Below are 15,344 nucleotides of genomic sequence, written 5' to 3'. Positions count from 1 at the left end.
TCCTATATATTCCTATGTAAATCTTTGATCGGCCATTTTCACCCGCCTACCCTGGGGGTCTTGATTTGTACAAACTAAAATATATACTACCTGAGAATGATTCCACATGAGTTTCATCTTTCCTGGCCCAGTGGTTCTTGAGAACAAGATTTTTTAAAAATGCCATTAATTTTTAATAAATTCATGATTATCTCCCCTTGGAAGAGGGTGTGGCCCTTCACTTGAACAAACTTAAGTCCCCTTTACCCACGAATACTTTGTAGCAAGTTTGGTTGAAATTGGTCCAGTGGTTCTTAAGGAGAAGATGAAAATGTGTAAAGTTTACGACGACAACGATGACATCAATGACAACAACAACGACAACGACAGACGACGGAGAAATTTTGATCAGAAAAGCCCACTTGAGCCTTCGGCTCAGGTGAGCTAAAATTGACATTACTTTGTCTGACAGATTTTGTACATGTGCACTATGATTACGGAAGCACGTGGAATAAAAATAACATTGGTAATGGCGGCCTACACAGAGACGATAAACATGCAGCTCAAATTAATTTTAACTTGCTTTTTCATGTCACTTTAGCATCAAAAGATTATGAAAGTGACATTTTTAACAAGCATACTTTCCAATAATATTAAACTCTCCGAAGTTTAAAATATGGAGATAAACAAAAGAAGTTGCATATGTCTCTACGTAGTACTACGGTATGTACGTGTGATAGCCATGTTTCACCTGAAAGAAAAACTTATCAAAATCACACTGTGATGTAAAATACGCATGCACCCATTTCTCACAGAAATTTATTTTAGGAAAAAAATGCATATTATATTCCGCCAAATATGGTATATACTTTTTGAATGACCCTCGTATTTATGAAAAAAAGAAATTTAATTTTCTTACCATGCCTTTCTCTACTTTCTCATCTTGTATAAGTTTATTTTCCTTCTCCCTTTTCTCTATTTCTTTTAAAAGATTCTCTGTCTCATCTTCAGCTTCATGTTCATGGCAAAATTCTGATAATTTTGTCTGAGCAACATTTTTCTGGGGCTCTAAATACATGTCCTCTTTAACTGGTAATGAAAAATTCCTTTTTTTTTCTCTTCTGTCTTCTGACCAGACAAAATCATATTCTTTTGTGATTCCTCTACAAACTGCCTATTTAAATAATAATAATAAAAAAATTCATACCAAAATATAATTTTTGTGATGTCACAACCTTTGTTATAAAAATTAGATACCTTTCAACAGCTTTCATGATAGATTATTCTATACTTCTTTAATCAAGAAGTAAAAATATTAACCTGCACAATATCAATAGAAGCTAGGATTATGACAATCAGAATAATAATTAAAATTTTAGAGCAAAGTAACAGAAAATTACTTTAAAACATGTGCATGTTTAACCTGAATCCATCTCATCCTTCCAAAAACAAAGGACCTTCTATGTCAGTGAAACCTTACACATAAACCCAAAATGAACAAGTCAATTAAAATAAGAAAAGACCAGAAGTCTCTGTCAAGACTGTAGCTCTACTGGTTTGTACTTATAACAAAGGATGAGAAAAGAAGCCACTGCCATCAGACCAAAAGAAGGAGTAGCATTTTAAAGGAATTTCACACATTTCTATTTTTAGTAACAATGGCAACACCGTTCATCAAAATTAAAAAACCGACGCACTATTTTATGCATCTTAGTATAGTCTACTTGTGTGCCAAATTACATTGAAATCAGACCAAAATTGTAGGAGGAGTAGCATTTTAAAGAAATTTCACAGAAAATTCTATTTTTAGTAACCATGGCAATACTGTTCACCGAAATCAAAAACCAATGCACAATTCTATGTATCTTAGTGTAGTCTACTTGTGTGCCAAGTTATACTGAAATCAGACCAAAACTGTAGAAGGAGAAGCGTTTTAAAGAAATTTCACAGAAAATTCTATTTTTAGTAACCAGGGCAACACCATTCATCTAAATCAAAAAACGATGCACCATCTTATGTATCTTAGTATAGTCTACTTGTGTGCCAAGTTATATTGAAATCAGATCAAAACTGTAGGAGGAGTAGCATTTTAAAGGAATTTCACAGAAATTCTATTTTTAGTAACCATGGCAACACCGTTCATTGAAATAAAAAAACCGATGCACTATTTTAGGTATGTAATTACAGTCTACTTGTGTACCAAGTTATATTGAAATCAGATTAAAATTGTAGGAGGAGTAGCATTTTAAAGGAATTTCTCAGAAAATTCTATTTTTAGTAACCATGGCAACACCATTCATTAAAATCAAAAACCAATGCACTATTTCAGGTATCTTAGTGTAGTCTACTTGTGTGCCAAGTTATATTGAAATCAGATCAGAACTGTAGGAGGAGTAGCATTTTAAAGGAATTCCACAGAAAATTCTATTTTTAATAACCATGGCAACACCGTTCATTGAAATTAAAAACTGATGCACTATTTTATGTATCTTAGTATAGTCTACTTGTGTGCTAAGTTATATTGAAATCAGACCAAAATTGTAGGAGGAGTAGCGTTTTGAAAAATTGTTTACAGACAGACGGACAGACAGAGAGCTAGACAGACGGACGACGGACACCTTACTATCACATTACCTCTTCTGGTCTCTGACCAGTAGAGCTAAAAAACTAAAAAAAATGAAGTTGATAATTCCAGGTGCACTGACCGTCATATGGTGAATAATACGTGTACAAATTTTACAGATTAATCCTTGCAATAGTTTCCGAGAAACAGTCTGCACAATACCACAAAATAAAAATAAATGAAAAAAACCTGTAAAATGCAAAATTATCATCCAATCAAGATGAAAATACCAGGTGCACACCTTAATATGGTGAATAATAAGTGCAAATTTTCAGACAAATCCTCCCAATAGTTTTTGAGAAATGGTCCGGACAAAATCTCGTCTACAGACAGACGGACGGACAGCTAGACAGACAGATGGACATGGTGATTCCAATTAACCCCTATAAACTTGGTTTGCAGGGGTAATAACAAAATTCCAATCATTATCTTTGATCCAGGTAGACATTAAAGATCAAGATCAATCTTACCTTTGTCTTGTATTTTCCTCTTCTTAAGAAAAGGTCTGAACAAAACCCATTCCTCTTTGTTGAAATCTGAAAATGATAAATTGTATAATTTTATAATCTACTATGATGTAAAAAACAAAAGGCCCATGGACCTTATAGGTCAACTGAGCATCATGCAACAACTTTACAACGATTGACTTTGGTTCATGTTTTAAACTAGATGTCATGGCATTCACAATTTTGAGAGGGGCACCACTGCTAATCAGTAACTATACACTTAGCATGTTTAGTTTAGTTACTTAATACCCATAGGCAGGGTAGGGGAACAAAAAAATGCATTTCAACTAATCAGTAATATTCAGCAATAATCAGTAAAGTGCCCCTACCACACACAAACCCTTGGTCCACACATTTTACTATTTTGGAAAAGGGTGCCTTTTCCAAAATAGTGCCTTTCAAAAATATTTGATTAATACAAAGGAGAAGATTTCAATCAATTAATTCATTTCCAGTATATAAGTAGAGCCCTCTCCCCCTCTATGGTACCCCTGACATAGGGGCATTGAAATTCACAATTCGGGAAGAATGGCCCTTGCTCATCATAGCTATATATGTAGTTCATCTGCTTAATATCCAGGAGCAGAGAAGAAGATTTTCAAACAATTTCTGCATTTTCTATATAACCAATAGAGCCCCGCCCTAACAACAGAACCCCTGACCCTGAGGTCATAAAATTCACAAAGGTATTTTTCCACATCATAACTATGTACTTAGTTGGTTTATTTAATACCCAGGAACAGAGTAGAAGATTTTTAAAGAAATAATCTATTTTCACTATATAATCAATAGAGCCAAGCCCTAACACCAGAACCCCTGACCCTGGGGTCATAAAATTCACAAAGGTATTCTTCCACATCATATTTATGTACTTAGTTTATTTAATACCCAGGAACAGAAAAGAAAATTTTTAAAGAAATAATCTATTTTCATTATATAATCAATAGAGCCCCGCCCTAACACCAGAACCCCTGACCCTGGGGCCATAAAAATTCACGAATTTGGAAGAGGCATTCTTTCTTATCATAACTATATACATGTACTTACTAGTTAGTTTATTTAATACTCAGTAGCAGAGAAGAAGATTTTCAAAGAATTAATGTATTTTCACTATATAATCAATAGAGCCTCACCCTAACACCAGAACCCCTGACCCTGGGGCCATAAAATTCACAACTTTGGAAAAGGCATTCTTGTTCATCATAACTATACAGTAAAACTCGGTTATAGCGAAGTCCTGGGGACCTGTGAATTTAATTCGCTATATCCGTAATTCGTTATATCCGTATAACGAATTCGTATAACCATATATAGCGAATTCGCAATATGCATGTTTTCCTTCAAGTGTTACTATAAAATATGTTAGGGAAGCAAATATTACAAAACATACCTTCGATAACTAAGGTTTTGTTATGAATTGAATTTTATTTACAAATGCTGAAAGAAAATAAAGTCAGTTTAAGTTATCAAATTTTGAGATTTTTGAAAGTTCGTTATAAAAGATGTAAAATTCATTATATTTAACCTCAATGGGACTAAAAATCAGTTCGCTATATCCGTAAATTCGTTATATCAGAGTTCGTTATAACTGTAAAATTTTACAAAGATTTTTAAGAATTTTGCCGGGGACCAGAAAAACTTCGTTATATCCGTGAATTCGCTATATCCGTGTTCGTACTAAACGTGTTTTACTGTATACTTAGTTCAATACCCAGGAGCAGGGAAGAAAATTTCAAACAAATTCTGCATTTTCTCTGTATAATCAATAGAGCCCCGCCCTAACACCAGAACCCCTGACCCTGGGGCCATAAAATTCACAATTTTGGAAAAGGCATTCTTCCTCATCATAACTATATACTTAGTTCATTAGTTGAATACCCAGGAGCAGAGAAGATTTTCAAACAATTTCTGCATTTTCTCTGTGTAATCAATAGAGCCAAGCCCTAACACCAGAACCCCTGGCCCTGGGGCCATAAAATTCACAATTTTGCAAAAGGCATTCTTCCTCATCATAACTATGTACTTAGTTAGTTTATTGAATACCCAGGAGCAGAGAAGAAGATTTTAAAGAAATAATGCATTTTCACTATATAATCAATAGAGCCCTACTCTAGCACTAGAACCCCTGACCCTGGGGCCATGAATTTCACAATTTTGGTAGAGGACTCAATGGTCATTACATTCATGCTAACAGTTTGACTGCTTGATGTCCAGGAGTAAAGAAGAAGATTTTTAAAGATTGCACTAATTTTAGTGGTTTTGGCCCCACCCCTCAGCCCCAGGGGGGACAGGGACCATGAAATTCACAATTTTTGTTCCCCTTCATCCATAGATGCTTTGTGCCAAATTTGGTTGAAATTGGTTGAGTGGTTGCCGAGAAGAAGCTGAAAATGTTCAAATGTTAACACACGACAAACGACGCATGACGACGGACGGAAACAGATAGCAATAGGTCACCTGAGTTTACTTAGGTGACCTAAAAATAATTAGAGGAACTGTGAACACTGAGTTCACAAATTGATTCTTCCTGCTCCCATGTGACTAAACACCCCTGTAAACATGCAATCGGCAATTCTGATGAGATCGGCAACACCGATTGTTAAATTCAATTACATAAGGAAGATGGGGTACAATAAAACAGTGCTTTGTCCCGGCCATTTCTTCACAATTTTCCTACAGCATTTTTGACTCTTCAGATGCAACTATGGAAGTTCTGATCTATGAATTAAACAAGAGGCCCAAGGGCCCTTGAATCACTCTTCTGATAGATTGTACAATCTATCACTTCTATTGAAGCCTCTAACCTTAAGTATCCTAAGACCCAAGCTGTATCAACTGACAAAGTTTGATGATTCTTAGCCAATTAGGACTGAAAATATTTTTAATAATAAAGCTATAAAAAACCATAAGTACATCACAGTGACCTACATTAAGATTGAAGTTTTCTGAGGACTCAAGATGCATTAATAAACAAAGATTGAAGATTCTAAGCCAATAAGTATTTGAGATATTTAAAAGTAGGTCACCGTGATCTCTTTTTGTCTACATTCTTTGAAAACCTAAGATACATCAACTGACAAAGTTTGATGATTCTAAGCCAAGAAGTACCTGAGATATTCAAAGGTAGGTCACCATGACCTACTTTTTGATCGACATTGTCTAAAAACCAAAGATGCATCAAAAAACAAAGTTTAGTGATTCTAAACCAGTTAGTACCATAGATACTTAAATAAAGCCATAAAATGTCAAAAATTGTGACCTATTTTTTGGACATCATTCTCCCAAAACCCAAGATGCATAAATTCACAAAGTTTGATGATTCTAAGCCAATTAATACCTAATATACTTAAATAAAGCCATAAGATGTCAAAAATTAAGTCACCATGACCTACTTTTGAACATCATTCTCCGAAAACCTAAGATGCATCAACTTACAAAGTTTGATTATTCTAAGCCAATAAGTACCGTAGATACTTAAATAAAGCCATAAAATGTCAAAAGTAGGTCACAGTGACCTACTTTTTTAGTCGTCACTCTCCGAAAACCCAAGACGCATCAACTCACAAAGTTTGATGATTCTAAGCCAATTAAATGCCTAAAAATACTAAAATATAGCCTTAAAATGTCGAAAGTAGGTCACAGTGACCTACTTTGGACATGATTATCCGAAAACCCAAGATGCATCAACTTACAAAGTTTCATGATTCTAAGCCAATAAGTACCGTAGATACTTCAATAAAGCCATAAAATGTCAAAAGTAAGTCACCGTGACCTACTTTTGGTCCTCACTCTCCGAAAACCCAAGATGCATCAACTCACAAAGTTTGATGATTCTAAGCCAATAAATACCTAAGATACTAAAATATAGCCATAAAATGTTGAAACTAGGTCATCGTGACCTATATTTTGGTCGACATTTTTTAAAGTCACAAGATGCATCTGCTGACCAAGTTTGATGATCCTAGGTCTGAAGGTAATCAGAATATGCCTTTTAAACAATTCGAAAACAAATGCCTGCAAAATTCAAAAAGTAGGTCACAGTGACCTATTTTTTCATAAATATGTTTTAAGGTCCCAAGATGCATCAATTTACAAGATTTGATGATTCTAAACCTCTCAGTGTCTGAAATAATTGGATTAAATGTTTTAAAAAGAATTAATCATAAAGTTCAAAAAGTAGGTCACAGTGACCTACCTTTAAGCTATCATTGTTCAAGGACCCAAGATGCATCAACTGACAAAGTTTGATGATCATAGGCCTTAAAGTGCCCGAAATAGGCCTTCAAATCAACTTGAAAACAAATGCACACAAAATTTGAAAAGTAGGTCACCGTGACCTACCTTTGAGTTAACATGATGTGAAGTCCTGAGATGCATCAACTTACAAGATTTGACGATCCTAGTTCTAATAGTAAGCAAAATATAAACGTTTTTATTATTTGTAAATTTAGGTCAACTTTGAAGTAATCTTGAGACCACGCCCTTTGCCCGCGGGTTATGCCTTGAACAATTTTTAATCTTCAACATATCCTGATCCTTGTATGTAAGTTTGGTGAAAATCTGCCTGGTGGTTCTGGAGAAGAAGATTTTTTAGCAACCAGTTATTTTGGTTTTGTTTTCCTGATTATCTCCCCTTGTTAAGGGTCCCAACCCTTATTTTAGTATAAAGGGTAGCCCTTGGGCCAAGGATACCCTGTGACAAATTTGACACTGATTGGCCAAGGGGTTCTTGAGTTATGGCCCATATTCTAAAAAGTTAACGCACACCGCACAAATGGCCATAGCATTAGCTCTTTGAGCCTTTGACTCAGAAGAGCTAAAAATCATTGTGTCTTTTGTTAAAGTTAAATATTCAATGATTTGGATTGCCCTAAAGTTTCACATGAAGCTAGTTTTAGTGGTATTTCTTGCCTTATAATGTATAACTGACAATCTAAAGGGCACCTTTGCATTTCTAAATGTAAAGTTCTTCATCAAACAGAAAGCGTTAAAATAACAGTTTGAAGTGCACACATGCAAAACATTTTAGGGATCGGCAACGACCCTTTGAGTATTCATACAACTTAGATAATATGATAAACTTAAATTGCGGTTGACTTGAAATTTATTAAATAAGTTTAATGAAATACTGCATACAGGGAATTTTTTGCCCCCATCTTATTTTCACCCCTTTCACCCTACTCCAATGGGTGAATTTTGGCCTAAATTAAAATTCTGTTTGTTTGCCATTTACCGACCCAGATTATTAGCAATGGGTAGGTGAGTATGAAAAATATTTTATTTTATTTTCTTCTTGACATCAAATTACTATTAAAATTTTAGAAAATCGATATTGTCATGTACATATTCTTTGTTATTGCAACTTTTACTTCAAGGAATAAAATGTACTAGTTCTAGTACTTAAACAAATCTGGTATACTATAAGCTGTATATCTATCTTTGTATGTCAGTACAGAAATGTTTATTGATTTTTCTTTTAAAAAATTGGAAAATAATATTTTGTTTACTTTAAACAATATAAGTAAATAATGGGAATTTATTTTTTTTAAATTCCATTCAATACGTATATTACTGATATTAGTCCAACCTTCAATTTCATGTATTTATTCATGGGATTAAAAGTTTTTATTTAAAAATAAGACTTGTATTTCTTATTCTAATTACGTTTCCACATTGTCTAGACAAAAGATATTTTCCTTAGTATAGTAAAACCTTGCAATATTGTCCGTTTCCTGTTATTAGTCTGACCCCAAATTTAATCATGGCGTTCAAAATATTAACAAGGCTGAAGGCATGGAGTCCTTTGATGCTTTCAACATTTGTAACTACTTTTCTGCTCTTTCCACTTAGATTTGGTAATAAAATTAAAGTTTGACAATTTTATTTTTTGTCAGCGATGTCGGCGACATTTATTTTGAAATCGATAAGTAGCATCGAAGAGCTCCGAACAACCGACAATAATCTTAACTTTCTAAGCAGGGTATAATAAACAAGAAATGAAAAAAGTTACCTTCTAAGTTATTTTCAGCAAGGTCATGTTTATCATCTTGATGTTTCTGTGAAAGATAATTATGAACAAAATCCGAAAATGCTGTAGAATGATCCATTAGCTCTTGAAAGGTGCCCACCTCAGAAACTTCTCCTTCATTTACTGTCACTATAAGATCTGCATATGGAAGGAATCCTAATCCATGGGTCACAAGTATTCTTGTCTATAAAGACCAAATTGAAAATAATGGCCTATAAGAAATGATGAAACAAAGAATATACCATGGTTGGAGTAAATAATAGGTTAAAATTACAACATTATCAAAGGAATAAATTACTATTTGAAGTATACATAAAACATGAGGACCTTTGAAATCAATTGTCACCTGACTAATCACTCCTGTTCAAAATCACATAAAAGATGAGTTTGCAGGTGACAAATTCTACCAAATCCAAATTTAAATAATATTCTACAAAGTTTCCTCAGAAAGTGTGATATTTTATGACACTGTGAATATACAGTACCAACCAGGCACAACCAAACATCAGAACCACCCAGAGCTTACTCTGGGTTTGCTTTGAGTCCACTCTGGGAGCGCCTTGGGTACCCTCCAGGTTTGCTCTGCGTTTTCTAAGGGTCAGCTCTGGGTCCGCTAGAGCAAACCCAGTGTTCAATTTCCAGATTCTCCTTCACTTCCATAACAGTAAATTTGACTGTGGTGCATTAAACACCAGTTCACAAAAAGGATCTTCGGTATATTTTTTATGCAAACATACAAACCATATATCAGGAATTTAGGAATTTAGGAATTTTTCTCTACTTTTAGACCCTTTAAAAATTTTAAGCCTTATACATCAGAAATGATTAGATTTTATATTTTGAAAACACTCATGACTTTATGAAAATAATGCAATTTTCCAAAGCAAGGATGATTTTCCCGCAATTGGCATTGGCATATTTTATCTCGATTAGTTAATCTAAAAAATAATGAAATATTAAACAAGAGGCCCATGGGCCACATCGCTCACCTAAGCACAGTTGGTAGGAAAAAAGCAAAATTCAGTTTATCATTGAAAAGTTTACACCCAAAAATGGTCTGAACCAATCCCTTAAGAATTAAATCTATACTAACTAAGGATGCTTGCATATTTCTTTGACTACCTGTGGCTTTATTGCCCTTTACATTTGAACTTACATTGTGCCCCCTTCCAAACTAAAATAGCACCAATCATGGCTTTGCTGTCCTTAAAATATTTTTCCTATATATTCCTACTGTATTAATTGGCATTGTGGCCTCGCCCTATCCTCGGGGGTCATGACTTAAACAAACTTGAATCTACACTACCCGTGAATTCTTCCATACAAATATGACTAATCTTAGCTATTCTTGAGAAGAAGATAATCTTACCTATTCTTGAGAAGAAGATTTTTAAAGAATTTTTCTAAATATTCCTAGGTAAAACTTTGATCAGCTATTGTGGCCCCTCCCTACCACGGGGGTCATGATTTGAACAAACTTGAATCTACACTACCTGAGGATATTTCCCCATAAGTTTCATTTTTATTGGCACAGTGGTTCTTGAGAAGATTTTTAAAACATGCCACAAAATGTTGTCTATTTCTGAATAATCTCCCCTTGAATAAGGTTGTGGCCCTTCATTTGAACAAACTTGAATCCCTGTTACCCCAAGGATGCTTTGTGGCAAGTTTGGTTGACATTGGCCTAGTGGTTCTGGAGAAAAAAGTCAAAAATGTGAAAAGTTTACAGACAGACAGACAGGTGGACAGCTAGACGGAGGACTGACAATGGTTGATGAGAAAAGCTTAGTTGAGCTAACTATACTAAAACATGAGGATCTCATTGAGTATTTTTTATATTTATAATTTAATTCTGTCCATCGATCATCCTGTCAAATATGTTTAATTTCATTTTTATATAAAACTAGACAACTAGGAATAAGTTTCAAAATTTTAATTTGGCTTTTGGGAACTACTCAGCATGATATAACATATATATACAGAACATGAACACAGAAAACATGTCTAAACTAGTATAATGAAATTTTGATATACATAAGACAAACATTAAAGCAAAATCATACATGAAAAATAGTTAAGTTTGCCTTTTTGATATAAAAACAAAGGCTGATGGCCTTGAAGAAGAGGGCCGATGGCCCTTGTTGACCAATGGTCAGAGCGAGGCCAATGGCATTAAACACTGAAAACTAGGCCGATGGCCTGAGTTAAATAGTGGCCCATGGCCAAGGTGACCGCTTTTTGGGGCATTTTAAATTTGCAATAATGACCGTACTTTAGTTTCTTGCATTTCAGCACAGTTTCTTCATCAAAGTAACCTTTATTTTATAATAAAACTAACATAACTTCAACTAGATATCATTGAAATGGTGGCCATCTCAAAGGGCCCGCTTTTCAACAATGAACATGAAAAAATGTAAGGTATTTTAAAAGGGTTTATTTTGAAGAGGAACATTTGTGTACTTCAGTAAAAGTCATTAAGTTCGACTTCATGGATATTGTGAATCTTCAAATATATATCGAGGTTATCTTGTATCCCCAGCTATATAAATTTAATGAATTCCTTATACAGATATAATGAATTACGGATATAGTGAAGTTATTTCAGAGGTCTCATTGACTTCTATATAACTGAGTTTTACTGTATTAAGGACTGTGTTGTTTGAGTCTAAAGGGGATAAAACGAAACTACTCTCTGAACCATCAGTCTCTGTCGAGACTGAAGCTCTACTGGTTTGTACTTATAGCAAAGGAAGAGAAAAGTACTTAAGAGGAGTAGCATTTCGAAAGAATGTCACAGAAATTTCTATTTTTAGTAACAAAGGCAACATTGTTCATCAATATCAAAAACTGATAAACAGAATTATGTATCTTAGTGTAGTCTACTTGTGTGCCAAGTTAAATTGAAATCAGACCAAAACTGTTGGAGACATAGCATTTTGAAAGAATTTCACAAAAGTTTTATTTTTAGTAACAAAGGCAACAACGTTCATGGAAAACAAAAACTGCACAGAATTATGTATCTTAGTGTAGTCTACTTGTGTGTCAAGTTATATTAAAATCAGACCAAAACTGTGGGAGGAGTAGCATTTCAAAAGAATTTCACAGAAATTTCTATTTTTAGTAACCACGGCAACACCGTTCATCGAAATGAAAAACCGATATACAAAATTATGTATCTTAGTGTAGTCTACTTGTGTGCCATGTTATATTAAAATCAGACCAAAACTGTGGGAGGAGTAGCATTTCGAAAGAATTTCACAGAAATTTCTATTTTTAGTAACAAAGGCAACACCTATCAGCGAAATGAAAAACCGATACACAAAATTATGTATCTAAGTGTAGTCTACTTGTGTGCCAAGTTAAATTGAAATCAGACCAAAACTGTAGGAGGAGTAGCATTTTGAAAGAATTTCACAGAAATTTCTATTTTTAGTAACCACGGCAACACCGTTCATCAAAATCAAAAACTGATATACAGAATTATGTATCTTAGTGTAGTCTACTTGTGTGCCAAGTTATATTAAAATTAGACCAAAACTGTGGGAGGAGTAGCATTTCGAAAGAATTTCACAGAAATTTCTATTTTTAGTAACAAAGGCAAATCGTTCATCGAAATGAAAAACCCATACACAAAATTATGTATCTAAGTGTAGTCTACTTGTTTGCCAAGTTAAATTGAAATCAGACCAAAACTGTAGGAGGAGTAGCATTTTGAAAGAATTTCACAGAAATTTCTATTTTTAGTAACCACGGCAACACCATTCATCAAAATCAAAAACCGACACGGAATTATGTATCTTAGTGTAGTCTACTTGTGTGCCAAGTTATATTAAATTCAAACCAAAACTGTAGGAGGAGTAGCATTTTGAAAAATTGTTTACAGACAGACAGACGGACGGACGCCGGACGCATTACTATCGCATAAGCTCTTCTGGTCTCTGACCAGTAGAGCTAATGAATTGAAATATAAATATGAAAATATGCACTTACATGATGAAATTTGATATTTAATGGTGAAAATCGAAGAAAACTTGAACTAAGTCAATAATTGGTAAAGTTTGAGGCTGACTGGAATTAAGGGGAAAAAATTATGCACCAAGCAAAGATTTCAAACAGAGAGGCTAATTCTGACCATGACTTAGAAACTTCGACCAAGGTCACTGCACATCCACTGACCAGTGGCACTCTGTGAGTGAAGTATGAGCCAGACTGGGCCTAGGAGAGAGAAGATATGCTTAGGACAAGGATTTTTCATATAATTCTGCTTTTACCTTGACCTTTGACCTAGAAACATGGTTCAAGGTCAATACATACCAGTTACCCCAAAGGCACTCTGTGGGTGAGGATGAGCCAGATTGGGCCAAGGAGAGAGAAGATATGCTCTCAGGACAAGGATTTTTCATATAATTCCACTTTTACCTTCACCTTTGACCTATAAATATGGTTCAAGGTCAATGCACACCAAGTCACCCCAGTACTCTGTGGGTGATGTATGAGCCAGATTGGGACAAGGAAAGAGATGATATGCTCCGGACAAGAGATCTCGGACGACGGACGGACAAACTGATCACTATTGGGTGCCCGCCAGGAAGGGCCCTAATTATTACATGTCCTCATTATACTACTGAAATATATTTACTGAATAAAATACATGTATTGTTAAAAGAACTTTATTCGGTAATAACCAATTTTTGCCCCCCAAATCAAAATTTGATGGAGAAATAATTAATCCTGTTCTAAAGCCGGGGGATCTATGCTGACTACAAAGCACTGAATATTTTCATCAGCAATGACATCATATGTTTGGAATAATGTCACAAAAATGACGTAAATTTAAAATTTCCATGATTTGCACAGAAAATACATAAATTATGTTGATATTTTGAGAAAAAATCACCGAGCACAGGTCTGATCAGGTTCAATATTTTGATATAGTGTGAAGAATGATAATATCAACGAAATATGTAAATATCATTCCTGAGCAAACTTGCGCTCTATTAATTTTATAGTTAAAATTGTTGAAATTTTTTTCCATTTTGTCCATTTTCTAAAAATAATATAAAATCGGATGAGTTTGTCATGTCATAGAAGCAAAAATAATCAATAAACTACTTTGAAACAATATTATGTTCTGTTAATTTATATTTTTTGTTTTTATACAATTTATGGAATTTAGCACATTTCAAGAATTTTTCAAAATTTGACTATTGTGGGGGGCAAATATATGCAATATACCGCATATACTTCTTTCCATATCAGGTGACCTATAAATGTTAATGTAAATGAGTAGCTTTCATCAGCATCTACATGTATCAGTACATGAAGTTTCATAAAAAATGTCTGGAATAATTTCTTTGAAACTGAATTTTGAACTGAGCTAAATGCAAAGAGTGATTGAGGGACAGAAGGGAGGACATGATAAATTTTATATGCCCATAATATTCATGAACTGGAAGCACAAAAACACAGAGAGTGACACTTAAGTGATTGAACCAACAGTTAATCTTAAATGTATAAATTAAATTGTCACATTCATTATGAACATACCTTATTTTTAAGGCAGCTGTTGGGTCCAATGACATTTTCAAATATGTGCATGCCCACATGGGCATCAACAGCACTAAGTGGGTCATCCAACAAGTATATTTCATTGTTCTGGTAAACTGCTCGAGCCAAACTCACCCTTTGCTTTTGTCCACCACTTAGATTTATTCCCTGTAAGAAAAATGCATAGTATTTCTTTCTTAGATATCAACAGTTTTTATTTAGACAATAATTTTTTTTATACTTTGATCAAAACTTTTTATCACCTGCAGACCACTAAATGAGCACAGTGACTTAGACTATATATATCCATTGCCTGCCTCTCTGTTTGCCATTAAATACAATATCCTGACAACTGTAAAAGGTAGGGATCTAGTACTTTTTCCAAAGTATCAGTGAAATACAGTTAATTCTCGTTAAAACGCCACCTTTTGTAATTTAGAAATCATGGCGGTATAACGAATTTGGCGATGAATTGAATTTTCCATCTTTTAGGAAATAAGACGTAGAGTTATCGTTCTTAGAAATACCATTTATCGTTTGTATTCCTATTATCACATGTACATGTATATGTAAACTTATTTCTTAATTTGAAAACACTTCAAGTAATTTTTTATGTACAATTTCGCTAAAACAAAATATTCAGTTATGAATTTAAGACAAG

The 15,344-nt window shown here is 34.1% G+C and overlaps 1 protein-coding gene across 1 annotated transcript; it reads right to left on the bottom strand.

Moving 5' to 3' along the window:
- Positions 1-697: 697 nt before the first annotated feature.
- On the bottom strand, positions 698-14,851 carry LOC134243609 (multidrug resistance-associated protein 1-like; the record flags this gene model as incomplete). Its single annotated transcript, XM_062725857.1, has 5 exons — positions 698-730; positions 899-1,068; positions 3,073-3,138; positions 9,119-9,320; positions 14,684-14,851. Coding segments are annotated over 5 exons (639 nt in total), but the record flags the coding sequence as incomplete, so codon positions are not given.
- Between the last annotated feature and the right edge of the window lie 493 nt (positions 14,852-15,344).

Source organism: Saccostrea cucullata, unplaced genomic scaffold (assembly GCF_032062105.1).
Source record: "Saccostrea cucullata isolate Sc308-1 unplaced genomic scaffold, CSIRO_AGI_Scuc_v1 ctg8339, whole genome shotgun sequence".
Taxonomy (NCBI): Eukaryota; Metazoa; Mollusca; class Bivalvia; order Ostreida; family Ostreidae; genus Saccostrea; species Saccostrea cuccullata.
This window is presented reverse-complemented; position numbering and strand designations above follow the sequence as displayed.